At 34.3% G+C, this 27,222-nt stretch overlaps 1 protein-coding gene and 1 long non-coding RNA gene across 2 annotated transcripts; both read left to right on the top strand.

Moving 5' to 3' along the window:
- The first annotated feature begins 1,092 nt into the window (after nucleotides 1–1,092).
- On the top strand, nucleotides 1,093–2,744 carry LOC137826481 (CASP-like protein 2D1). Its single transcript, XM_068632456.1, has 3 exons — nucleotides 1,093–1,367; nucleotides 1,466–1,577; nucleotides 2,375–2,744. Exons 1-3 carry the CDS (start codon nucleotides 1,231–1,233, stop codon nucleotides 2,630–2,632), a joined length of 507 nt encoding a protein of 168 aa, XP_068488557.1. The 5' UTR covers nucleotides 1,093–1,230; the 3' UTR covers nucleotides 2,633–2,744.
- Nucleotides 2,745–5,189: 2,445 nt separating this feature from the next.
- Nucleotides 5,190–26,295, top strand: LOC137825767 (uncharacterized). The gene is made up of 4 exons (XR_011083342.1): nucleotides 5,190–5,326; nucleotides 5,434–5,541; nucleotides 23,175–26,108; nucleotides 26,200–26,295. It is a non-coding gene; the product is annotated as an uncharacterized lncRNA (long non-coding RNA).
- Nucleotides 26,296–27,222: the final 927 nt, after the last annotated feature.

Raw genomic sequence — 27,222 nt, forward strand, 5'->3', positions numbered from 1 at the left:
AATATATCAATAATTTTGGTTATTTCTAATTTGGGATATAGCATAATATAAATTTACATTTTAGATTATAGAATGTAAAATACAAAATTTACATTTCAAATTATACAATCTTTACAAATTTTATATTCTGATTATATAATTTAGAATAAAAAATTTATAAATATTAACTTTTGAATTCTGTAATTTAGAAATTCTTCATATTACATATTTTAAAATAAAGAAAATAACAATAAAATATAAGAGTAATTTTTTAATTTTTAAAAGTATGGAGTGTAAGAAGAAAATATTCATGGGCATGAAAAATTTGGCATGAATGAATTAGGTTAAGAGTTTATAAGTTCAGACCGTTTCTTCCTGCACCTCCATAGGTTCTTCTGTCATCCTCATAGAGTAGTTTTCGGATTATGTAATTTGGACACGCATTTGAAAAGAGACTTCCAGATTATGTAATCTGGAAGCTAAAAACGACTTCCGGATTACATAATCCAAAAACTAATTATGCATATGAAAAAAGGTTTCCAGATTATGTAATCCAGAAGCTAATTACGAATTTGAAAAAAAATTTCCGAATTACGTAATCCAAAATAATACTGAGGGAATTTTTTAAAATATGAAAATTTATGGAGGTGGAAAAAGAATATATGGAGTGTATTAGGTTTAATTATGTTTTAATATATGATATTTAGGACATTTTAGTTTCGGTCCTTCAAATATAATTTTTTTAATTTTAGTATCCAAATAATATGGTATTAGTTTCTAAACAGAAAATTTAAGTGACTAAAAGATATTCAAATTTTAAATAATAGACCATAAATTTTCAACTTAAAATCTAATTCCTAAATTTAATAAAATTATTTTATTTTTTAAAAGTTAATATTTATTTATTTACTAATATCGTATTTTTAAATTTTGAAAAAAAAAATATTTTTAGGAGATAAAAACTAAAATTATTCCAAATTTCTTTGACTAAAAATATTATTAAATCATTGTATAATTTCTATAAAGAAAAAGGAGAGAAAAGGCAGTGAGAAGTGGAAACAATCATGGTATTTGTGGGACATGATAAAAGCAACGACAAAGTACTCTGAAAAAGCGTTTCCCACTATTCTCACCAACCCCATTAAGATGACTCCGTGTGTGAATGTTGTACAATCTCTCAAACAGCTTCGTTGCATATAAAATAGAAAACGCATTGAAGATAGTGCATCTGGGAAGAAACATCACCTTCCAATGCTTAAGCTCTTTGATTCGTCTCTAAGGCTCTGTGCGGTTCCTTTATCTGTGGCAACCATATGGGTTACTGTCACTAACCAGCAGGACAACAGCAGCTATGGAATGCTGAAATATTACAAATTCTCTGCTCTCAAGTAAGAACCACATTCACTCTCCACTTTCAAGCCACTGATTCTCATGAGTTCTTCCATTTGCAGATGAAAGCACTTAATTTTACAATTTTTTTTGACAGGTATATGGTTTTAGTCAGTGCCCTCTGTGCATGTTATGCTCTTGTTGCTGCTGCTTGCTCATGGTTCAGATACTACGCATCCAAAGCATGGATTTTCTTTCTCTCTGATCAGGTTTCATACTTTTGTTTTATACTCTTATAATTCCATTCATAAGTGAATTAAGGAAACAAGGGACCCCTCCTCAGAGCCTACTTCTCAGTTTCAGTTTGATTCTTAATTTAATCTCTCGACCTCATAATTCTTATGTAATTATACTTAAAAGTCATTTATTTTAGCTTTTATCAATACAATTTTTAACTCATTCAGCTTTAGACATCAATTTTTTAATCTATTATTTTTCCTACGATTTAGATAATGATAACAAAACCACTTTTTAGGAAAACCTAAAATTCTATTAGAAAAAGTAATACTGATTAAACTAGATCAAAATTCAGTTAAGAAGACTTTTAAAAAAAAGTAATTTTTTCTCACAAAATTCACTCTTATACAAATAATCAAGGAAAAAGTATTTTTTATTATCCAACATTTAATAATTAAATGAAATAAATAATTAAATTATTATTTATATGAACTAAAATACAAATCATTTTATAAACTAAAAAGCTATTAATATCTAAAATAATTTCTATTAATAATAAAAATTTACAAATTAGTAATTAATTCCCTTTTTCTTAAATATTGACACTTTTTTTTATGATGGTTAAAATTGATAGTATTCAAGCATTTCACCTTAAGGATATTAAGGTGAAAAAATATGATCATGAAATGGCTTGTGACTTCTTTCATTGTATTTCAGAAAGAAGCATGTGGTTCTTTAGGATTTCTATAATTTGTTTTTCTAAATTCTTATAGCTTTTAGGATATTTCGGCTTATCTATTAAGGTATCTACAATTGATCCTTCTCACAGATTGTGGCATATCTAACGATGACATCAGTTGGTGCAATAAGTGAGATCTATTACCTTGCTTACAATGGTGCAAAGGAAGATTCTTGGAGCGAAGCCTGCAGTTCCTATGGCAGGTTTTGCAGCAAAGTTAAGTTGGCTTTGATACTGCATGCCATCACATTTTGCTGCTTCTTTCTTTTAGCCGTCATTTCAGCTTTCAGAGCGTTTAGTGTCTTTGATCCTCCTTATGTTAATTCTCAAGAGGTGCAGGGAGATTAAATCATTAATTAGGATCATACTAAGATAGCAAATATTACAATGCATGCAAAAAAAAATGTGTACCACTATTTGCTTCTTTAACCTAAATATGAACACCATATTATATTTTGTATCCGTTTTGTTTGAAGTATTACTTACTGCGTTTATTCTAACCCAGAAAAGTTTTGGGGTTAAGAAAAAAAAATAACAGAGGATAGGCCTTACACATACGTACGTCGGTTTCACATACGCAAGTCTCTAAACCATTTTAATTTTCATTAAAAAAAATGTACGTATGATTAACTGTCATACATTTGTGTTGGTGTAATGTAGCGTCGTTTTCATCAACAAACCCAACAAAAATTCAAATAAAATTGATTTTTATGGATAGATCACTACATGTGAAACACGTAAAAAAGAAATATTAAAATTAATTTGTGTGTCAATTAGGATTGGAGCTTAATTTTTGTGTGTCATTTAAGATTGGAGCTTAATTTAAGCTGTGCGTCGGTCTAGACGACAATAAATTTAAAAAATTGTAATATGTTGTGTGATCACTAGTCATGCATTTGTATATTAAAATATTTTATTTTTTAAAATTTTAAATTTATTTAATTTATAATAGTTTAATAAACATTTTAATTTTAAATTATTTATTGAATGTTCAATTTTATTGTATAGATTGATTTATTTTAAATTTAATTTTTTTTTAAATTGTAGTAAATATTTTAATTTTGAATATTTTGATATAAGTTAGTTAAATTAAATTTATTTAATTGATTAAGTGTTTGATTTTAAAATTATTTAAAAAAATTATCATAAAAAGTTTAGAAAGAATTGAAAAATTAGAAAAACAATAATTAACTAAAAAATACGTATTTAAATTTTGTAAATGTTATATAAAATATATATAAATTTAGAAATATAAATTTAACATGAAGTAATTAATTAATGTAAAATTTAATGGATATATTTAAAAATAAAGAGTCAATTTTATCATAAAATCTGAAAGTAAACTTAAGAAAAGAAAAAGTGAGATAAAACTCTTGACTGATAACTTAAATAAATTTGAAGCTCATATCTCTGTAATGGATGAAAGAACTTGTAATTTTCCTTTAATATCCATTGTGATCTAAAATATGTTACTTCTCATAAATGAAGCATAAAATCATCTTAAAGATTTATCTACAACATATAATACAAACATTAAGATTAGTGAGTGAGTAACTTATTCTTAATAGTTAGAACTACAATACCTAAAGTATCCCAAACTTAACCACATGTTCTATAAATACAAATTGAATATATAACAAAATTATTCTTTAATTATTGGACCTCTTTTCCATTTTCTTATGGAGGAAGATGTGACTAATCTAGAATATGAGTGTGTTTTTACAAGTCACCTCATACCATGCAATAATGAAATTTTTTGATTTAAATATAGTAATAGTAATAAAAGAAATAAACAAAAAGAAAACATGAATTCTTATACTTACTGAATATGATCTCCAAAAGAAATTGATGTTTTCCAACTTAAGCACATAATAATGTAGTAAGTTTTGAGTAACGAGATGGTACATTTGCAATATTCCATATAAGTGCATTAATACAGTTTCCCAATGCACTGAAGATCAGATTCCTATATATTTAACTTCTTTTACTGTATGTCATTGACCTCATATTAAGCAACGTAAATATTATACCATGTAAAACGATCCTCATTGCATGAATAATAGGTCTTTGACATAGTAATTTTATTAGACTTAATTCTTAATAAATGTAACATATATAACTCCATTTCGATTGGGTCCAATATAGAATGAACATAGAATCATGGAATGGACTTGATCATCAGATTTTGGATTATAATTTTATAACCCTAGCCCATTACCATTTTTGGTGGAGCATATGTACTTGTTTTTATTGCAGTTAGTAAGGTAAGAGTTGAACTAAAAACTAGATTGTAAAGGCTAAAACAGGATATCCCGAGCAATTCAATAATAGGGTTCATTAATATTATTGGTAGTAGATGTTATCACACATACAATTATACTTAATTTGATGGAATTGTTTGATCTGAAAGGGAACCTTTTTTTTTTCAATATCGCACCTTAAGAGTTATTTTTTGGTTTCATCAAGACATTAATAAACTGATTATTTTTAGATAATAGTATATAGAAGCAACACTTGTAAGGATAAATGATTTTCCAAACCAGAATTTAATTGAATTATGTATTTATTTTTGTTGTATAAATTAAATTAATTCCTTTTTTATAAATTAAATTAATTTTTTGTTGTATAAATTAAATTAATTTTTTGTTGTATAAATTAAATTAATTTTTTTTTGTATAAATTAAATTAATTTTTTGTTGTATAAATTAAATTAATTTTTTAAATTTGTATTTCATTTTATTAAGAATTAATTAAAATGTTTAAAATATTACAAAAATGGTGAATTAAATATGCATTAAATTAAATTTTTTTATATAAGTACGGGTTGACGTCGGCCATCCAACACATAATGTGCTTCCATCTATGTGTTGAACGTGACCGACATATACAACATGCTATTTAAATAGAAATTTCCTGCTCTGCCCTCAGTTTCCCTCTTTCCCCAAATTAAAAAACTTAATTTTTCCTCAGTCTTCGCATTTTGCTGCCCCCACCCTATGCCTCCGTCTCTCGCCGTCACTGCTCCATCATTCTTCACCGCTGGTGTGTTCTTTCTCCGATTGTCTTCTATTCTCTTCTCTTATTTTGTTTTTCATTTTGTTCTTCTTCTCCATTTTAGATGTAAGTTTTTTTAGTGTTCTTCATTTCAGCTCCAACCTTCACTGTCGCTATTCCATGAAGTCCAGCTCCACCTCCTGCTCCACCACGTTCAGCTCCAAGTGCCTTCACCGTTGCTGCTCCAACGTCATTCATCTGAGGTAAACTTTTAAAATTTCAGAGTTTTTGATTAATTGTTTTTGTGATTATTATTGTTTATGTGAATGTATGTGATTGTGCTTGAGTTTATCATAATGATTTTATTGTAAACTTAATTCTCTTTTGAAGTTAAAAAAATAAAAATAAAAACTATAATAGAACACTTTGAAAGCTTATGTGCGTGAAAGTAAGGAAGAAGAAAATTATTGTGTGTACAAAATTGATCTACAAACGTTCATTTTAATTTTACTAAAATTGATTTAATAGGATTTAGGGTTTCACTTTGATTAAAACTATTTTGATAGGATTTGAAGGTTAAAGTTTTCTTATAAAATAGAAATGAAGAGGAGATAAAAGGAAAGGTAATTAATAAAAGAAGGAAAGGTAATTAATAAAAGAAGTGATAATTTTGTTTGGAAAGAAACTTATTACTGTTTAAAAATGATTTGCGAAATTGCATTTTTAATTTTTTCATTGAGTATCTTGTAATAATTAACTACATTGTAGATTTAGAAGTTTTTTTATTTATTTTTCCTACAACTCCATACCTTCTTCTCTCACCTCCATAAATTTTTAAATTTCTAAAAATGCACCTCTATAATATTCCGGATTATGTAATCCGGAAGTCATTTTTCAAATTTATAATTAGCTTCCAAATTCTGTAATCTGTAAGCCTTTTTTCATATGCATGATTACTTTCCGGATTACATAATCTGGAAGTCTTATTTAGCTTCCGGATTATGTAATCCGGAAGTCTTTTTTCAAATGTATTTTGGATTACATAATCCAGAAATTAGTTTATGGGAGTGACACAAAAAGGATAAAAATGTATTTTCATGTTGTGTATGGAGGTGGGAGAAGAAGATATGGAGATGCAGGAAGAAACAGTCATAAACTAGAGGTTAGAGTAAAAGTGATTGGCAGCAGAATGGGCTCATGTTTTTCATTAATATGTTGCAAATAGTGAACTGGTGGGTGTAAATAGGGGCTGCATAGAGTAATAATAGTTTTGGGCAGCAGAATGGGCCCATGTTTTTCAAGAAAATGTTACAAATGAATAGGGACCGTGTTTTTCATAGCATAAAAGTAATGGAAGCATAGACTAAAAGTCATGGCCAGCATAATGGGCCCGTGTTTTTCATATTAATATGTTGGAAAATAAATAGGGGCTGCATAGAGTAAAAGTGAAGGGCAACAGAATGGGCCCATGGTTTTCATTATTATGTTGCAAGTAGTGAACTAGTGGGTGTAGAAAACAAATTGCCCAAGTTTCGAATAACTAAAATATTTTAAAAATTATGATAGATAAAAAATGAATTAAGGTACGTGTTAAATGAAATTACGATTTATGAATTACGATGTATAAATTAAGGTGTTTCTATGTCCACGTTAAATGAAATCACGATATATGCATTATGATGTATGAGTTACGATGTTTATACATATGCGTTAAATGAAATTACGATGTATGAATTATAATATTTATATGTGCGCGTTAACTAAAATTTAGATGTATGAATTATTGTATTATATTTAGCTCGAACATTATTGTATCATATTCGTCTAGGAATTACAAATACAAAATTCTTACCCTACCACGATTAATTAATTTTGATGTATGAATTATTGTATTATATTTATCTCGAACATTATTGTATCTTATTCGTCTAGGATTGACAAACACAAAATTCTTACACTAACACGATAATTAATTACATGAATTAATATGTTTTAATTATTTACATACTAAATTTAAACAATAAAGTTCACATGTGACATATGCAGTGCATTGGACATTGATATCCACTTGATTCATGTATTAGATCATTTGTAAGGTTTAAGTATACCATTAAGTGTGGATCATTTCATCATCAACATGCATAACAATGGATCGAGATTGGATGTATAAAATGCTTGATTATTCAAGAAGATTAAGACAACCCTTCATAGATGGCGTTCATGATTTTGTTTCCAAGGCAATAAATCCAGTTTCATCCATACCAGATGGAAGGGTAAGGTGTTCGTGTGTGAAATGTTGTTGTGAGAAAATTATGAAACCTTCTCATGTCAGGAGTCGTCTGCTTCAACATGGATTTCAACCCAACTACAGGGTATGAGTTTATCATGGAGAAGCAAGGACAAATGAGGTTAACTTAAACATTGCATCCACTAGTTATGATAACATCAGGTGTTATGATGACTTTGGGTCATTAGCCGAAATGGTGAACAATGCATACATGAAAGAAAGTGATATAAGAACTCGTTATGTCAATGCTATCGAGGATGTAGAAGTTAAAAGGGACTAATTGAACTTAAAAACTCTCCACTCATGGAGTGACATGTGGCATCTAAAATACTCTCCATTCATGAGTTGCCATGTGGTAGTCTTTGCACCTTAAAGCTCTCCATTCAAGATGTGACAAGTGGCATCAAAAAGAGGAGAAGGCAAGTAGGAGGCACCTCTTTGCTCCATGTGGTAGAAGACTAGTCACTTTAGGAAAAGGAAGGAAAAGGCTCCATATGAGTGTCCATGTGGCGCATATGTGGATGCCATTTAGACTTCCCTTAAAGCTCTTCTATTCTAATCTAAAAATTGGCTCAAATATAAGGCCCAAAAAGTCTAATACAGAATTTTAAAGATTGAATGAGAAGTTCCTAATTGTTTTATAAAAACTTACAAGGCTTCAGAAAGAGAATCTTCTATTTAACACTTATTTTCTTCTAAGCCTAACGATTTAGGTGGTTGGGATGGTCCTCCATCAGTCCCTCCATCTTCGAAAAGGATTTGTTCTCAGATCCTTATCTTTCAATACAGGGAAGCCACATAATTTAGGTGGTTGGGATGGTCCTCCATCATCTAGGGTCTTCCTTTATACCAACACTTAACATTAATAATTCTATTTTCTGCCTTTACTCCTATACAATTTTATCCTTCTATTGAAGTCTTTGGAGTTGATACATCAACTCCCTTTCATAATAAGAGGGTATATGAAGTCTCTTAAGGGCTTTTATAATTTCATTTTAATATTTAACTTCAACTAGAGGATCTCTCACTGAAGAAATCCACCAACACATTATTGATCCTTGAAAGTTAAGTGTAGCTAGGGACACTTTCCTTTCTTCATCAATATGGTGACTCTTAAAGATTTGCTCTAGCTTCATCTCCCAATCTAAAAGTTCTTCTACATTATCTCTAATGTAAAAGGGAGGAAGGTATACCCTTGGTTCTCAAAGGAAAGGTTCATATCTAGGCCTATAATGATCTCTTGGGTGTGGTGCATGATAGTCTTCATTATTATAAGGATTATACCACCCTTAATGTTGAGCTCAGGATTCATTACTTTTGTTACTAGACTTCTCTTCCTATGGTCCTGACCTATATTTTGATTTAAGGCCATTTGTGCAAACATATCCCTTAGATTATACCTTAGATCATTCCTCAAATCTTTCCTCAGATCTTCAATTTTTTTATTCATATTTTCCATCTTTTCTTATTTTTTTTCTACATTTTATTTTATACATCTCACCTCGTCTCTCCACCCAAACTCTTTCTCTAAATCCTTATTGCTACTTTGTACACTTGATGCATGCATATGATCATTGATAAGTGTCATAATTCAGTAATATTTCATACAAAAAGATAGACCCTTATGGATTTTAATTGATAAAATAGTTATAGTTCAATCCCTAATTTAGAAATTGGAACCTTTTTACATATTTTTGGATTATAAGATGAATCTGAATGATTTATTCCCAAATTTGTGTTAATTTCATGATTCTAGTGGAAAATAGAGATAAAAGGGATAAATAGGACAAGTTAAAGACAAGATATAAAGAAAAGGTTGAAACATTGAAAACTCGCCCAAGCATGATCACCCCATAGGAACTCGCCCAAGCATGATCACCCCATAGGAACTCGCCCAAGACTCGTCCAAGGCTCGCTTAAGCGAGTTCACTCCAGTGAAGTTGGATTTTTTCTCGTAAAACTCGCTTAAGAAAGTAATGTCTAGCTTAAGCGAGATGTCACTTAGTCCAAGCCTAATTAGGTTAAATAAAAGGCATGAAAGTAACCTAGACACCATTGGGAGAATAGAAAAAAGATAAAAAAAAACCCTAGAGGAAGCAACCGTGAAGGAGAAACATCCTGAATCTTCCTTTCTTGCTTTCCATGTTTGTAATGGACAACATGAGTGGCTAATTCTTTCCTTTGGGATTGAGAGTAATTTGTTCAAACTCTTATGTGTTGAGGTGATATTTACTTATAATATTATGTTCTTGATTGATGATTGGTATTATCATTTTATTATTAAAGTTTGAATCTTTATTCATGATTTTGATCCTTAGATTTGAACGTACTTCTAAGCATCTTACCTAAATGATAATGCTTAACATATTTGAATGTTAGGAATAAATTTGAAATGTTAATTTCTTTATAACATTTGTTCGTAATGATAAGAGATTTTATAAATATGCGAGGAATCGATATTTAGGAAACATTCTTAATAAATTTGTATGAGAGGAATCTATATGAATTATTTTTATATCTGTATCAATGTTAATCAAGATTTATTCATTGAAAATACAAACAAGTGAGAAAGATGAACCCCCATCCCAATTTTCCCAATTGACTCATCCAAATCATTTAATTTACTTTTATTTAATTCATTAAAAATTCATGATACAAACAATCTCTCAAACAGATTTTGACACATATTTTCATATTTAGTGAATATTATACTCAAGATTTTAGAATTGTTCCTTGTGGGTTTGATATTCGTCCTTATGGACAATTTATTACTTATGACTCGGTACAATTGCCATAAAATAGTCATCAATCACTCATTTTGAATTAAAAATAATGGTTTTCACAAAAAATTGCATTCAACAATGACTGATAAAATTTTCACAAATAGGTTTTTAAAGTTGGAAGTTTTTATCAAGGTCAAATAGTCATGGTTTCTTTGAGTTCACTCCCAAAAAAGAGTGGCAAGTCAATTGGACCGCTTAAGTACCAATTTCTTTGTCAACCAAGGATTCCTCAAATACCTATTTTCCTCAAAAGAAACTTCAAAACAATTTTCCCTAAATGTGTGTTTGTCAGGTTTTCTAGAGACCAAAGAAAAGTCAACTACAAAGTTGAGAGAACAAGTTAAGTATCATGGAGACATATAAAATAAAAGAAAACAAGAAATTAAACAAATAGTATTGACATAAATTTCTTACTCAATTCAAGTTGTATTTAGAAAAGGCCTAACACACTTATTTATAGTGTTAAAGGCAACCAAAGTGCAATTTTTAACCCTAAAAACTCCTCACTCCCATGGTGACAAATATATTCCTTTCATTGGAGGAAATCCTATCAAATTAGAGGTTGACAAGTGGCTCTCCTTCACTGGTGGGAATCCTTTCCATTTGAGGGAATGACATGTGGACCTTCGTGCCTTCCTTGCCATTCCATGCTTTCTATTTGCACTCTAGACATTTATTTGTGAACCTTAGAGTTGCATTGGGTCCAAGGAGGCCTAATTGTAATTATAGCTAGAGTCTCTTTTCCTATTTACACCATACTCTAATTGGCCCAATCAACTAAAACCTACAATACTCTACACAAATTTTTGATGCTAGAGAAATTTATGGTGGCTAGATGGTCCTTTGTCTAATAAGAAGTAAAGAAAAGCAAGAAACTATAAAGAAAGTAAACTAGACGTGTCCTATGTCAATACAAGAAAAAATGGTTTTAACGGAGTTTATTTTTACATTACCAAGGGTTAAAATCTCCATTAAGTCAATTACCCAGAGTTGTTGTTTCCCCCGCTAAACCATCCATGGGGAATGTGTTCCCCATTTTTTTAAACCCCAGGAAAAGTCTTTAAAAACCCTTGTTAAATACCATGGGTTTAAGAACCTCTGTAAAAGGCCATGGATTTCAAAATCTACGTAAAATACCTTGGATTCTAAGACCTCCGTAAAGTACCACGGGTTTCAAAACCTTTGTAAAATACCATAGGTTTCAAAACCTTCGTAAAATATCATGGGTTTTAAAAACTCCGTAAATACAATGGGTTTTAGGACATCCGTAAAATACCATGGGTTTCAAAACCTCTGTAAAATATCATAGGTTTCAAAACCTCTGAAAAATATCATAGGTTTCAAAATCTCCATAAAATATCATAGGTTTCAAAACCTGCATAAAGTACCATAATTTCAAAATAAACATTTTTTACTTATTTATCATTTAAGCATTCATGTGTTTTTCCAACCACAACTGTTTACATCCATTTTGGAAGATTGAACTCTGAATTCTCCTACCACTTTATTTTCTATTTGTATTTTACAAAAATATCTTTTTTTCTAAATAATTAACATACCATTTTCAAGTAAAACTTTTATTACGAACAACTAACTATTGGGCGATTAGTGATTTCACTTAGCACGAGATGACACTTCCCCTATATCTATTTTTTTTATCAAATAACACACAAAGTATTAGCCACACAAAGTGAATCTTACCAACAATCAGAAGTAGAAAACAAATTAAAAATTGAGTGATTTAGATCATGTAAAGAAGTCTAAGGATAAAAAGAAGCTATATTTGGAAGTATTAGAAATCATTTTGTCGTTATTCACCTTGCATCACCTGCACATGTGTGGCACAATAAATGAGTTTGACTAAGAGATTACATTAAAATCACTAACATTTGTTCACAAATTTAATAAGACAAATCATTTTCACATTTGAAATTATCACATATTCTCCTCTTGATGTCCAAAAATTGTTCTGTTAGTTGGGATACTTTCTTTATCAGAAACCTACAATATAAAATCAGATAATCAATGTTACATACCAGATAATCAATGTTGAATATAATATGATATCAACAAAACTAATGGACACAAGATTGTGGAACAAAAAGTTAAATCATGATAATGAATCTAAAATCAAAATAACTAACTTTGTATCATGTTAATGCAGTTTGCATAGTTTTTTGTTTTTTTTTTAATTTGTCTAGTAAGCAAAGGTGATGGCAGAGGCCACAGCTCAGGACCAACCACTAGAGCTATGGAAAGGAGGATACAAAAAGATTGGGAATCTGCTACTGATGGCAGAGACACTCTTTTATACATGTTCAAAAATGCCATAACCTAGTGTATTTTCTAGAGTAGGATTTTAGTTTGCTTGCTTAAAAAGTAGAGTTGGAAATTTGCTTGTAGTTTTTTCTTTAAGTAAATTAGGGTTAGGGTTAGGCTTCTAAAACCTACCTAGAGTATAATTGGACTTACTTACAGCCCACATTAAACCCTAGACTGGTCATTAGACCTAATTAGGTCACATGGTGCATGCTTGATCATGTTGGCCTTGTGACTTCCTTTAGGTGCCTATTTTCAAACCAATTTGCATTGGAATTTCCCACCCTTTTTCCCTGTAAATGGCCGACCCTTAAACCTATAAATTGGAATGCTTGGCTCATTTATTAGTAGATCAAATATATGAGTGTTATCCTGCCAATTTGCAAGCATAAGAACTCCGTTGTCTAAACCTCTCTAGGATAGAAATCTTTGGTTTCCTCCTTCACCTCTCCAAGTGATATCTCCGAACACATCACTCTCCCTACTCTTCATGTAACTCCAAGGAATCCATAGCTCCAAAGGAGCCATCCTTGAAACTCTCCTTCCATTCAACTTCAGCCACGATCCTTCAAATTTCAAGAAAAACACAATTCGGATGACATGATGCTATTAGAAGGTTATAATTTGCACTTAATGAAAGTTAAAAAAATCTCTGTTATTTTGCTGAGGTTTTAGAATAAACCTTTGAAACTTAACAAAGGTTAAAAAAACTCCATTATTTTTCTAGGGTTTTAGAGTAAACCTTTACAACTTAACGAAGGTTAAAAAAACCTCCGTTATTTTGCTGAGATTTTAAATTAAACATTTGGAACTTAACGAATGTTAAAAAAGCCTTCATTCTTTTGTTGAGGTTTTAGAATAAACCTTTGAAACTTAATGAAGGATAAAAAACCCTCCGTTAACTAAATTCATTCCTGGGATTATATTAACCTCCGCTAAATAACCTCCGTTAAAACCATTTTTTCTTATAGTGTGTGAAAGTGCAAGTGACACTTTGAGCCCCTTGATACACTTTCACTTACAAATAACATCTATTAAGAATAAAATGTTTCAAAACCACACAAGTAGAGATCCTATGAAGCATGCATGGACCGTTCAACGAAGAACATGTATTTTAAACCGATTAAATCATAAAAATAATAAAACTAATCAGTAAAACCGAATCAAAATAATGTTAAGACATGTAAAATATCTCAAATAAAACACGAAAATAAAATATTGAGCACATATCTTAACTGTGAACCTATGATCTAGATACAAAATGATGCAATCCGAGATTGCATCCATGCTGATCTTTGTGTTTTTGTTGATTTTGAACGAATTGATGGAGGCACTTTCTAGATTTGATGGATGAAGAATTTTGTGTGAAGAAGGTGAATTTGGTGTATGAATGTTGAAGCTTAGAAGAGCTGAGGTCAACCTCTAAGAAGTTCCAAACTAAACTCTCACAAAGATGCTAACTAGGAGAGAGTTAGGAGACAAGTGACGTTGAATTTTGACAATATTTCATTAGTCTAACGCAAGTTGATTTACAAGGTGATTAACACCTCTATTTATACTACTAATTGTTGCCAAAATTCAGAAAATCCTTTCCACTCATAGGATGAAAAATGGCATTCTATAATTGGGGAAATTCCTCTCCATTCCTACCTTGACAAGGGGTGAGTTGGCATTGGTTTATAAGACTCTCCATTGAGGTGTTGCCATGTGTCATTCACGCCTTCCATACCTTGTCCAATTGGTTGGCCCAAAAGATATTTACACATATTTTCCCAAAAATAATTCAAATTTTTGCATTAAAAGAAAAAATGAGTATATCTAAGGCGCTTATAAAATTTACGAATTTGGAGAAAAACGTTCTTCTATGGTCAATAAAATTGATCATCTAATGTATGTACAAAAAAAATTGAATCATCTGATGAATGATACTATTTACTCAAACGAATATTTTTGGCTTTACTAATTGATTTTAATTATCCTTCAGTAAAACTCATGCCCAAAAGATCTTTTAGTTTTGAAAATCTTTCTTCTACAAGATGTTTTTTTGAAAACCTTTCTTCTACAAGATGTTTTTTTGAAGATATTTACAAGTTAGTCCCCAGTAGGAACAAATTGCTGATATACATTTTATATTTAGACATAATCTCTTATGAAGTGATGTTTAATTTTAAAATGTTTAGTCCTTGAATGTAAAATAGAGTTTTTGGACAAAGTATTGCACCATTGTTATCACTTAGAAGAGGGATGTGTGACTCATGAACATCGTAGTTCTAAAGTTAATTCTTGACTCACAACAATTGTGTGCAACAATTTGCTACTAACACATATTCAGAGTTTCTGCTATGGACAAAGCAATCATCTCTTGTTTCTTACTAGTGTATGAAACGATATTACCTCTGATGAAGTCACAACCTCCATTGGTGTTCTTTCATTCCACCTTATTTCCAGCATAGGCAGCATCGCAATAACCTTGCATGTTGTATTTTTCTTAAGCTCTATAGTAGAGGCCAAGATTAGAAGTTCTCTTGAGATAGTTGGATATTCTTTTCACATCCCTGAGGTGAACATCTTTTGGGTCAGCTTGAAATAAAAAACATAGACATACACTAAACATTATGCTAGGTCTTGATGTTGTAAGATAAAGTAGGGATCCAATCATCTTCCTATATTCAGTGATGTCTATTGGCTTAGATTCTTTCTTATGTCCAAGGGATGTTGTGGCATGCTTTTCATTGATCATGGACATAACATCGTATAATCAGAACTTATACAACAATTCATTGACATACTTGGTTTGATGTACAAGGATTTTATCGTCTGACTGCTTGATTTGATGTTCTAAGAAGAAATTTAGTTCTCCTATCATTCTCATTCCAAATTCTCTTTGCATAAAATTAACAAATTGCTTGCACAACAAATTAGTTGCTTTAGTCCATATAAATCTTTGTTGAGTTTGAAGACATGCTATGGTAAGGCATTGTCTATAAAGCCTAGGGGTCGTTCAGCATAGACTTCTTCCTTGATGAATCCATTTAGGAAGGCGTTTTTAACATCCATTTAGTACAATTTTATCTTATTGAAGGCAACAAAATATAATAGAATTTGAATACCGTGTAATCGAGCTACGAGAGCATAAGTTTTAGTATAATCTATACCTTTTTTCTATGAATAGCCTTTAGCCACAAGTCTAGCTTTCTTTCTCACAACTCTTCCTTGTTCATTCAACTTGTTTATGAACATCCACTTAGCTCCAATGATTGATTTCCCAGTGCGGGTTCAATGAGAATTTAGGCATTTTTCTTTTAAAAATGTTCTAGCTCTTCCTTCATTGATCTTATCCACTATTCATCTTCCAAAGCTTCATTAACAATCTTAGGCTCAAGCTATGAGATCATAGAGAATTCATTCTTTGATTTGGATCTTATTGGTACACCTCTACTTTGACCACCAATGATAGCGTCTACATGGTGGTTCTTTATAAGCGTTGAGTACCTCCATGTTGATCTCTTCTATTGAATCATCTGTAGAAACATTTGATTTTTCTTTTGGATCATCAAGAGGTTCTGTGAGATTGTCTTGCCTTTTATCTTTATCGTCTGGTAGGTTTTCCTTTAATTTCTGCAAGTTAAAACCAAAGGAGTTTTCTTGATTTGATAATTTCTTATTAGGCATATAGTCATTAAATCTCACATGATTAACCTCTTCTACCACTTCAGTTCTAGATTTGTATACTCTATATAATCTTTAGACACACTTCATAAGGACTCTTATTTGCCATGGTTTTATGTAAATACGATTTTGTAAATTACAAGTTGTGTTAATTGTTAGAATTGAGGGCCTTAAACAAAGGGGGGGGGGTGAATTGTTTATAAATGATTTTCACAAACTTTGAAGGTATAATGAAAGTCAAAGAAGAATCACAGCCAAAGGAATGAAAGAAAACAAGTTATAAAACAACTTTAGTTGAATCCAGAAATTCAACTGGTTGTTTATGCGATTCAACCGGTTGTTTTTATTAGCAGAGTATAAAAACAACTAAAAATAGATATACAAGAGTTAAGGGAGAGAAAGAATCACACAAGAAGTTTTATACTGGTTCACTCTTATACCAAGAGCTACATCCAGTTCCCAGAAACCTCTTGGTATCCACTAAGTGATCAAAAACCAGATTACAAACACAAAACCACCAAAGAAGTGATCTTGATCCCCTCAAGAACACACACTTCCTTTGGCACACCACAATCACAATTGTATAAATCCACTCTTGATTGAATCCAAAGCTTAAGTATTCTCAAACCTTTTTAATTGAAAGTGTTTTTCAAACTAAGTGAAAAACAACCTGTTGTTTTGTCGAAACAACCGATTGTTTTATACTTAGGTGTTTTGAGAAAGGTTGAAAACTACTTTTGGTGGTTGACTTGCTGTCAAACCAAAACAACCGATTGATTCGAGCATTCAACCGATTGTTTGTTTTGGAATCATAACAGGAAACTGTTTTGTGCTTTGACTGGGCTTTAAATGATTTTATAACTGAATGCGCTCCAGTTTTAAATACTTTGACCAGTCTTTGAAAGCAATAAAAGAGTTTTTTCAGATTATGTAAAAAAACAAGAACTGAGATTTAATCACAAAAAAACATATTTGAGTTTTTCACTGTTTTTTCTTTTCAAGAGTTGAAGATTGCTTTGATCAAGAGAGTGTGGAATGGGATTTTCATTTGTATTGATTTCAGATCATTCTGTAACAAGTGTAATCCTTCTGTACTTTGTGTAAACTCTGTGTGTGAAGCCGAGAAGTGTTGTGTGCTCTTGAGGTTGTCAAGATCAACATTCTTGGTGGTGTTTGTGCTGAGCCAAAGGAAGTGTGTGTCTTGAGGGGATCAAGGTCACTTTTTTGGTGGTGTTGTAAGTAATCTAGGTTTGGTTACTTAGTGAATTCCCTAGTGGTTTTTTGGAAGCCTGGATGTAGCTCTTGGATTAAGAGTGAACCAATATAAACTTGTGTGTGCAATCTCTATGATGTGATTCCACTAGCACAATTAGAATGATTCTTGACATTCTTAGGAATCATCTTGAGTTGGTTAAGAGCTAGGCACTTTATCATAGAAATGGATCAAGGTTCTATGAACAAGAACTCACCAAAACTAGTGTCAAAACACAAACTCATATAGAAGTTCCAATTATTGTCAAATTGAACCAACAAAAAGAGGTAAAAACCAAAGGAACCGAATAGAATTGAATGAAAACAACTTTGAACCGAACAAAAGCTGGAAAAAGAAGAGAATAAGATGAAGAACAACAAGGAACATAAAAGAACCGAAGCTACACAAATTAAAACTGAAAAAGCCGAACCAAAAACAACAAGGAAACAAGCTAAGACAAGGAATTAACAAAGAAGAAAGGAAGGAGAAGAGAATTGCTCATGAAGATGGATGAATGATGAATGATCACGCCACTAGAAGTGTGGTTGCTCCTAGATGAGTGTGCTGCCGCCACTTGAGGACACCATAGATCCTTCAAGATAAGACTAGAGAAGAAGGCTCAAAAGCTCTCCAATGCTCACTCCAATTTTGAGTATAGTTTCTTTAGATAAATTCAAATCTGAAATTTACAAAGAGAGCACCTCTATTTATAGCCTAAGGTGCTGAAAATGCAAGCTAAACAAATTCAAATTTTCCCCTTAAACCTATTCTAGAACCGGCGCCTAAAACCATGCATGAGGAAGGTGTGACCTCTTCCTTCACTTTGGTACCTCCTTTTCTACTTCTACACCTATCTACTAACACACACCCCCCTAAAGCTCCTAACTAAATCCTAAAAGATGCTATAACAAAAGAGGTTTCTAATGTTTCCCTCTAAGCACCTTCAACTAAAGAAATTACAAAAAGAGAAAATAAATGTCCCCTAGCTCCTAAAGCTTTGAACATGCTTCTTGTAAGCCTTTGAGGTGGGCTTTGACCTCCATGGGCGTCCTCCATTTGTGCCTCTACCTCTTCTTGATCTTGTTGATTGGCCTCCATGTCTTCTTGAGCTTGATCTCCATCACTCTCTATCCCTTAAACTCTTTAATTTCGGTTTATATTTGTTAACCGGTATAAACAACCGATTGTTTTTCTGGTGTTGTGCTAAATTGCTTTGTGTTTTGGTAAACTGAATTCTAAATCAAGTTTTTCTCGAAGGAATTTCATTCTAGACTAAAAAGTTTGCGAAAACCCTCTTTAAACCATTCACCCCCCTCTAGTTTAAAGCCATGCATTCTAACACGACCGACATCACCGCCCGCGCATACTTCTTCTGTTGGGAAGCGGTGCAACCTCCTCCTGAGAATCCTCCCGCAATGGTGTGGATTTCACCATGTACGGGAATTTCATGCCCCCGTTCACCCCCTGTCACCGCCACGTCCTCGACACTCTTCTTTTCCTACAAGTAATCCCTCAGGAAACCGTTCTTCACCAACTCATCTATCTGGTGTCCCAGCGCCAGACAGTTGCGTATGGGGTGACTGAACGCTTGGTGGAACTCACACCTGGCATTCTTGTTGGGCCCGAGCTTCTTGTCGGTCATGGGGGGTATCTTCAGCCTCTCTGCTATGTTGGGGATAGCGATGAGATCCTTTAACTCTACCATGAAGTCGTGCCTCGGCGGCACATTCTCTCTCTCGCGCCCCCTGGTTGGAGGCTTTCTTGGTTGGTAGGGTTGCTGCTTCGCGAGGGCTTTCTTCTCTGTCGTCGCCTCATGCACCCTTAGGGGTTAAGGTCGACCTGATGCACGCGGGCGCGTGGGTACCACACACGTGCGCTTCTCGTTAACTTCCCCTTCCGCCGCAATATGAGCCACCGCACGATGCCTTATCTCGGCAAAAGTCTTGGGGCGGTTCCTGATAAGTGATTCACTGAAAGATCCTGACATAATGCCCTTTCTAAACGAGTGCACCATTATCCTTTCTTCCTTGGTGTTCAACCTCACCACCTGTGCTCCAAAGCGGTGAAGGAACTCCTTCAGGGACTCTCCCTAATATTGTCTTATGTCAAAGAGATCATAAGAGATAGGTGGGGGGGGGGGGGGGGCTCGATTCGCGATGTACTGTGCTCTGAACAACTTAGTGAGTTGTGGGAACGACGTCATGTGGCCATCAAGGAGGTTGATGAACCAATCCATCGTTGTTCCCACCAGGGTGGTCATGAACAGCTTACATCTCACCGCGTCGGAGCCCCCAACCAGCATCATTTGCGTATGGAAAGCCGTGAGATGGGCCTTTAGGTCCTCCGTACCAGTGAAGGTAACTTTGGGTCCTACGAACGTGGCTGGTATCACGGCATCCATGATCTCTTGCGAGAACGGCATCGGGAACTCCCTGGGCGGCATCGCAGGTTCTTAATCTTCCTCCTCACGTTCGCCTGCCTAATTTTGCAGATCCCTGCGCAATTCTTCATTTGATCGACGTAGTTCTTCGTTTGTCGCCCGCGACGCAGCCAAATCAGCCTGGATGCGTTCTTGATTCACTCTTGACGGCTCACTTCTTCTTGAAGGGCCTGCATTGTTTCCATAACCTGTTGCAGGGTGAGGTTTTCCCCTCCGTTTGGTGCAACAGGTGCTTGCCTCGTATTTCTCATTTTCTGGATCTTTCTAGTTCTTGCTGGTGGGACAGTGTTTTAGATCGTGCCCCACGGTAGGTGTCAAATGTTCCTACCGGTTGACCAAAAACGTCTTTGTGCGTCTACGTCAATTTCACTCCCAGAATCCCTGCGCTTGCACATGCTTTCCTTCTGATCGAATGCCTGAAAACACAAAGACAAAGGGCACCCTAGAGGTCGTTTGCACTTCGAAGCTCAAGTCAATCTTAGGGCTAGGAAACACCAAAATTGTTAAACGTAAAGCTCTGTGTCACTGTGTGTGTTAAGCGGCGCAAATGAATAGCATACCTTACTAAGTTTTTTACTTCCCTTTATATAGCCTAGGGTTTCCACTGCTTTTGTTACCCAAAATAGGCTTCCTGAGGACGTGGGCCCCAGCGCCACTGTTACCCACTCTTAGGATAACCTAGCGCGTGGGGTTCCCTAACTAGAGTGCAACCTCTAACAGGATGACCACCTGGATGCCTCCTTGTGCACCTGATCTCTGGGGTCACCCGTCTTGGGAGCGCCTTGAGCTGTTCACGTGCCACACATGCAGCTCACCCTTGGAACGTGACCCTCACAGGTCATATCTTTTTCAGTGGCTCTATACTTGTGTTACGCCTGAACGCGTCATCCACACCACACGCATGGACTCTCGTGACCTAGGCTTCTCCCTAACTGATAACTGGTGTGTGGTCTGGGATCCATTGTGGCCCAGCTCTGTTGTTCGAGTCACCGATGTCCGACCTCTCTACATTTCTTAGTGACACATCGATACATCCTGGTGACCAATGTCTGACCACTCTTCGGTACCTTGGCGCACGTGCCTCCCGAGACACTGACCCGCGCCGCTCGTGGGACCCAGCTTACGTGGCCTCTTCACCACTAGTGTTCAACGACGCCCAAGGACTGGTCGGTACAGTTTTTGAAAGAAGTTTTCAAAAGGTTTGCAAGATTGTTGTTAAGCTTTGCACTGGTATAAGATCTGATCATATGACTTCCTGGTTTCTGTAATCTCAGGTGTTTTCTATTCCTTTCAAGATTCTTGTAATTGTACTTTCATAAACTTGTAAGTGTGTGAAATCCTGCAAAGTCAGAGGGTGTTTTGACTTGAGGTGTGTGGTGTTGCAAAGATGGTGAGTGGGTCTTGTGGTTTTCAAGGTCACCTCTTTGTGGTGTGTTGGTGTAATCTATAAGTGATTACTAGTGGAACTCAGAGGTTGTTCTGAGAACTGGATGTAGCTCAAAGTTGAGTGAACCAATATAAAATTCTCTGTGTAAATCTCTTTATCTCTAACTCCTTATAACTGTTTGTTTTAATTACGTTTCTGCTGCTGATATAAACAACCGATTAAACGCAATTTCAATCGGTTAAAATTTTGAAAACAGTTTCTGTATCGTTGGTTGATTGCTTTCCTTAATTGCTTATCTGTGATTGTTTGATAAAGGTTCATTCTTAAACAATCTTTGTGAAAAACTTTGACAAACAATTCACCCCCCCCCCCCCCCCCGCCCTCTTGTTTAAGCCATCAATTCTTACAGGGTGTGCTTAGAAATTTGAGTGGGGTGTGCTTAATAATAGGAGTAGAGTGTGCTTAGCAATTTGAGTAGGGTATGCTCAGTAATTTGGGCTTGTGCCAAACCCACCTTTCATGACAAGTGCTTCTAGGTTTAGGGTTTTTTTGACCTACCTTCTAGAAGGATTCTCACAAATGACATCCCTACCCCTCTAACTTATTCTCCAAGACACTCTTTCCTATAAGCCTCATGTATTTCACACATTGAATTTGGATAGTAAAGAAACTTTGCATGACTGTTTTTGTGAGACTTGAGAGTTCTCATAGTGGGTCTTATCTTGAGTGTGTGAGCACTTCAAGTGGCGGCTCTTTCACCACTCATCTTGGAATGCCTTCTTTCTCCAAGTGGTGTGATAACCCTTCTTCTTCCATAAGTTCATGTCCAGTGGGGATCTTCTTTTGGTTCTCACCTTAAATTGTTAATCTTAAAATGCTTAATCAAAAGTGAAACCTCTGAAATGTGTCAATCTAAAATCAACTCACATCACCTTCACCATCCCCCCCCCCCCCCTTCATCGGGTGAGCAACACCTATTTGATCAGTCATCTTTGTAATGCACCACTTCAGTTCCTTGTATCGCTGTTAGGGAACATGTTTTACCACAACCTACCTTTAATCACCCCCGCCATCCAATTTATCACAAAATCACAGTTATGTTATCACTTCACGCCACCATTGCTCCATTACCTTTAGTCACTCCCAATCCAGGTCCACTAGTATAGTCCTATTCTTCAGTCCACACGACTCATGCTACCTCAGTTCACACGAGTCATGCTCCCTCAATCCACACTAGCTCGATTCTCCCAGTCCACACTAGTTTTGCTCCCTCTTCTGACCCCATCCATGAGGCCTCAGTCCATTCCACTATTGTTAGTGCAAACCATGATCTCCCTCATGAGGAAGTGCAGCGTGATGCTAATGGAAGGGTCATCATTCGACCAGTGGGTAAATGGTATGCAAATTTTTTTATTCATATTGTAATTGATGGTTAAAAATGATATGCTTAAAATAATCATTTATATAATGTGTAGATGGACACCTAATCATTATGTTATTGAGGCCATTGGGCATTCAATTAGGTCACAGTTCAAAGGGTCCTACCATCATTATGAAGCAGTTAGTTTTATTATTAATTACAACGAATAACAATTTATTCATGCTTAAATATTATGATATTGATATAATTGTTCTTCATTTTTTTATACTAAAGTGATTGAATTTAAGGTCAGTTTTATTATTAATTACAATGAATAACAATTTATTCATGCTTAAATATTATGATATTTATATAATTGTTCTTATTTTTTTAAACTAGAGTGACTTGGGTCTTTCATGATGAGTGACAAATTAGAAAGATTTACAAGTCTAAAGTCAGGAAATGCTTGTGACATGCTTAGTAAAGCTCGCGTAAAGGGCACTAGACCTACTTGGAGAGGAGAAGAAGCATGGGTGAACTTTTGAACTATTAGGATACTGAAAAGTTCAAAGACAAATCATCCCAAAACAAAATCAATCGATCTTCACTTAAAGGTGAAGCATTGCATTTAAGTGGCCCAAAATCACACTTGGATATTGCATTAGGCCTGATAAATATTACTCATTCCTTATATGTAAGACATTATATGTAATTCAATTTAGATGTCTATGTTAGTGTTCCTGTCGGTTGACTCTAACAGCTGCTTTGGCCCTTCTATCTCCGCCTGAGATACCTGCCTTCTTGATCAAGAAACCTCTCACCTGCAAAGACAAAGGGGCGCCCTAGCAGCCGTTTGCACTTCGACGCTCAAGTCAGTATTAGGGCAAAGAAACACCAAGTGTGTATATTAGCTTCAATCTTAGAAACTGCGTACCTTACTAGGGTTCTTGGCACCCTTTATATAGGCTAAAACTAGGGTTTACCTTTGTGTCGTTACCCTTGTCTAGGGTTCCTTAGAGAATGTCCTTGCGCCGCTATTCATAGAATCTTAGCGTATCTGGCACATGAATTTCCCTTAACTGGAATGCAACGAATAACAGAGTGGTCGCTTGGGTACCAACTTGTGCACCTAATTTCTAACGCCATCTGCTTCGTGGGTGCAGCTTTCCCTGGAAATCCTAACCCTAATGGGCCTTAACGCCTCCTAGGATTATCCATACGTGTTGCGCCTTCTTGCGTCATACACACCACGTGCATGTATTTAGCTATTAACTTATCATGACTCTTGGACCCACCTTACATGGCCCTTTACAACGTTCAAACGACCGATGTCCGATCTTCTCCCTCTACTGGCGAGGTCCGATATCGATCTCCAACATCGGGCTAAGGATAGCAATATCAAAGACTAACCAAACCCCTGGTAAGTGTATTTAGGGCCCACCTCACGTCAGTCTTTGAGTCGATGACCGAGGACTGGTCGGGATAGTTAGAATTATAAGGCTAAAATAAGAGGGGAGTGAATTGTTTTTGAAATATTTTCACAAGTATTGAAGGTAAAGTGAAAGGCTATGAAGAATTAATCAATGGAAAAACTGTCTAGCCAAATATAAAACTGTTTTAAGCTTGATGCAAAAAATCAACCTGTTGTTTTTACTAAATAACCGGTTGTTTTTATCAACAGTTTTATCAAAACAGATTTAAAGCAATTTAAAGAGTGTAAGGATAAAGAGATTCACACAGAATGTTTATACTGGTTCACTCAACACCTGAGCTACATCCAGTCCTCAGACACCACTGAGAATTCACTATGTAATCAATCACATATTACAAACTACACACACCAAGAGTAATGATCTTGAACCCCTCAAGAACACACACCACTTCTTGGCAAACACCACACCACTCCAAGAATGTTGATCTTGATCCCCTCAAGAACACACAACACTTCTTGACAACTCTAGTACAGAAATACAATTATTAAGAAGGAAGGGAATAGAATACACTTGGGTAAATCACAAGATCAAATATCAAAATACAAGACCCAATCCTATTCCACACTTGAGATTATCCAAAGCTCTTTCAAAACTTCAAAACTGTTTTTTATTTTATCTCTTTTACTTAGTTAATGCATAGGAGCGTAAAACCACCTTTTTATCTTTCAATCAAATGGTTAAAATAGTTACAACAAAAGCCCAAAAGCAGTTGGATTCATTTAAAACAGAAAAACCATTTAACAGAATTTTGTTAAAGTTTTCAGCAAAACAATCGGTTGATTTTTCGAAATAACTGATTGAATTTTATTTGACAGCATAAAAATCCACTAAGTGTCAAATAACCTATAATTTCGAAATTTTAACCTGATGAAATTTGTTTGACGGTAAAGGCAAAGACAAAGCTTTTCCAAATCATTTTGAAATCCACTAAGTGTCAAACAACCTGTTGATTCGAAATTTCAACCTATTGAAATTTCACTTCCTTTTAGAAAATCCATCTTTTCAAAATGTTAAAGATTCAATTGAGCTTGGATCAACTTAAGGAGTGAATTAACAAGTTTCAAACAACTAGACACACACACAACAACAGCAAGGTCTTCAAGCTTTCCACTAGGATTTGGAGACATCAAAGCATCTTGTTCAATAGTCTAAGACATAAATTCTTTGTAACCATAATACCTTTATCAGGAACGTAAATATGGGCGACTTGTTGAACCGGATGAATTATTCCTCGTTACTCACACAAACAAGAAGGGTGATTGGGTAGATGATCGTTCTCGAGAGACTTGTGTAAGTAATTGTTTTGTTTAAAATTTAATACTTCATTAAATTTTTAAATGTAAATTACGAACATTTGCAATTTCCTTTACTCTTAGGAAACCTATCATAAGCGGTTAAGGATTATGCGATCAGGGAGTTTAGAAGGATCAACTTCTAGTATCTCTCATATTGATGCAACGATAAAGCTTCAGTGCTAGAAAGATGTTGTTGGAGGGAATAGTAGAGGTAGATTTTATGAGACTGGGGATTTGGCTGCTAACTTTTGCCATGGTACCTCATCCCTCACTCAACCCTCTGTATTAGCTTCTAGTATTGATCATGATGATCAACTAGCTGAGAATGCACAACTTTAACAACAAATCTTAGAGGCAAATGCAAAAGCAGACATGGTTGATCAGAGGAGTGTCCAGTTAGAGGACACAGTGAGGTTGATGCAACAACAATTAGCTATGATGATGGAAAAACATGATGCAGACACTTCAACAAGTACTAGTCAGGTTCACCCCCACTATGCCAAAGACTTTGATGATCACCATGTTCCTTGATTACCATTTCTACTGTAAGTTAAATTACTTGATCATTTTGTTCTATATTCTATATTACTAAATATAATTTTTATTTCATTTTAATTATTGTTATTTTTTTTACAGGTACTTTCCATTGTTTCCATTGTTCACTCAATCTTATTCTTGGGAAACATCATATGTATTAAGTTGAATACTTTTTTTTAAATATGTAATATTGACATAATATTCGTACTTCTTTCAATTAGTACATTCACTTGAAAAAAAAAAACACTTCTTACATTCTTGTAATTGGATGATTGAAAACAATGATTTGATGATTGAAAATGCATAATGTTGGATATTTGTAAATTTGTAAATGGTGCATGGTAAATTTTTAAATGGATGGATAGGCGATATTTAAATGTGAATGAAATATGGATAGGTTATTTTAGATGTGATAATGGAATTGTGCAAGTTATTATGAATGTGAGAATGAGATTCTAAATAGGATCATCAACTATTTTTTTTATGCTATACGTGGGAGCAAGGGCCAATCCCTCACCAAGTCCACTTTCACAATAGCTAGGGTTTAGCCCTCTCTAAGTCGCAATGAGTTAGCTAGGGCTTAGCTCCCACTAGCTTGTCTTTTTTTTTCTTTAGCTATGGTTTAGCGCATGCATGTTCATAATAGGTTACAATTTAGCAAGGGTCTAGCCCTCTCTAGGTTAGACTAAGTGAGGGTTTCACCTTCTCTATTTTAGGAAGAAGCTTGCTCTTAATGACGGCGAAATGACTCTAACCTTACTCTAACAGTGAGGGTTAGGTCGTCTCTACTAGCTTCAAACTAGAGAGGGTTTAACCCTCTCTAGCTTGTCTTTTTATTCTTTAGCTATGGTTTAGCGCATGCATGTTCATAATGGGTTACAATTCAGTAAGGGTCTAACCCTCTCTAGGTTAGACTAAGTGAGGGCTTCACCTTCTCTATTTTAAGAGGAAGCTTGCTCTTAAAAAACGACGAAATGACTCTAACCTTACTCTAACAGTGAGAGTTAGGTCGTCTCTACTAGCTTCAAACTAGAGAGGGTTAAACCTACACTAGTAGCAGCAACCACTCGCATGAAGATTAGCTTCCATCCTTTTAGTTTTTGCTCAGCAGTCCAAGTTATG

This window comes from Phaseolus vulgaris, chromosome 8, assembly GCF_000499845.2.
Source record: "Phaseolus vulgaris cultivar G19833 chromosome 8, P. vulgaris v2.0, whole genome shotgun sequence".
Lineage (NCBI taxonomy): Eukaryota > Viridiplantae > Streptophyta > Magnoliopsida > Fabales > Fabaceae > Phaseolus > Phaseolus vulgaris.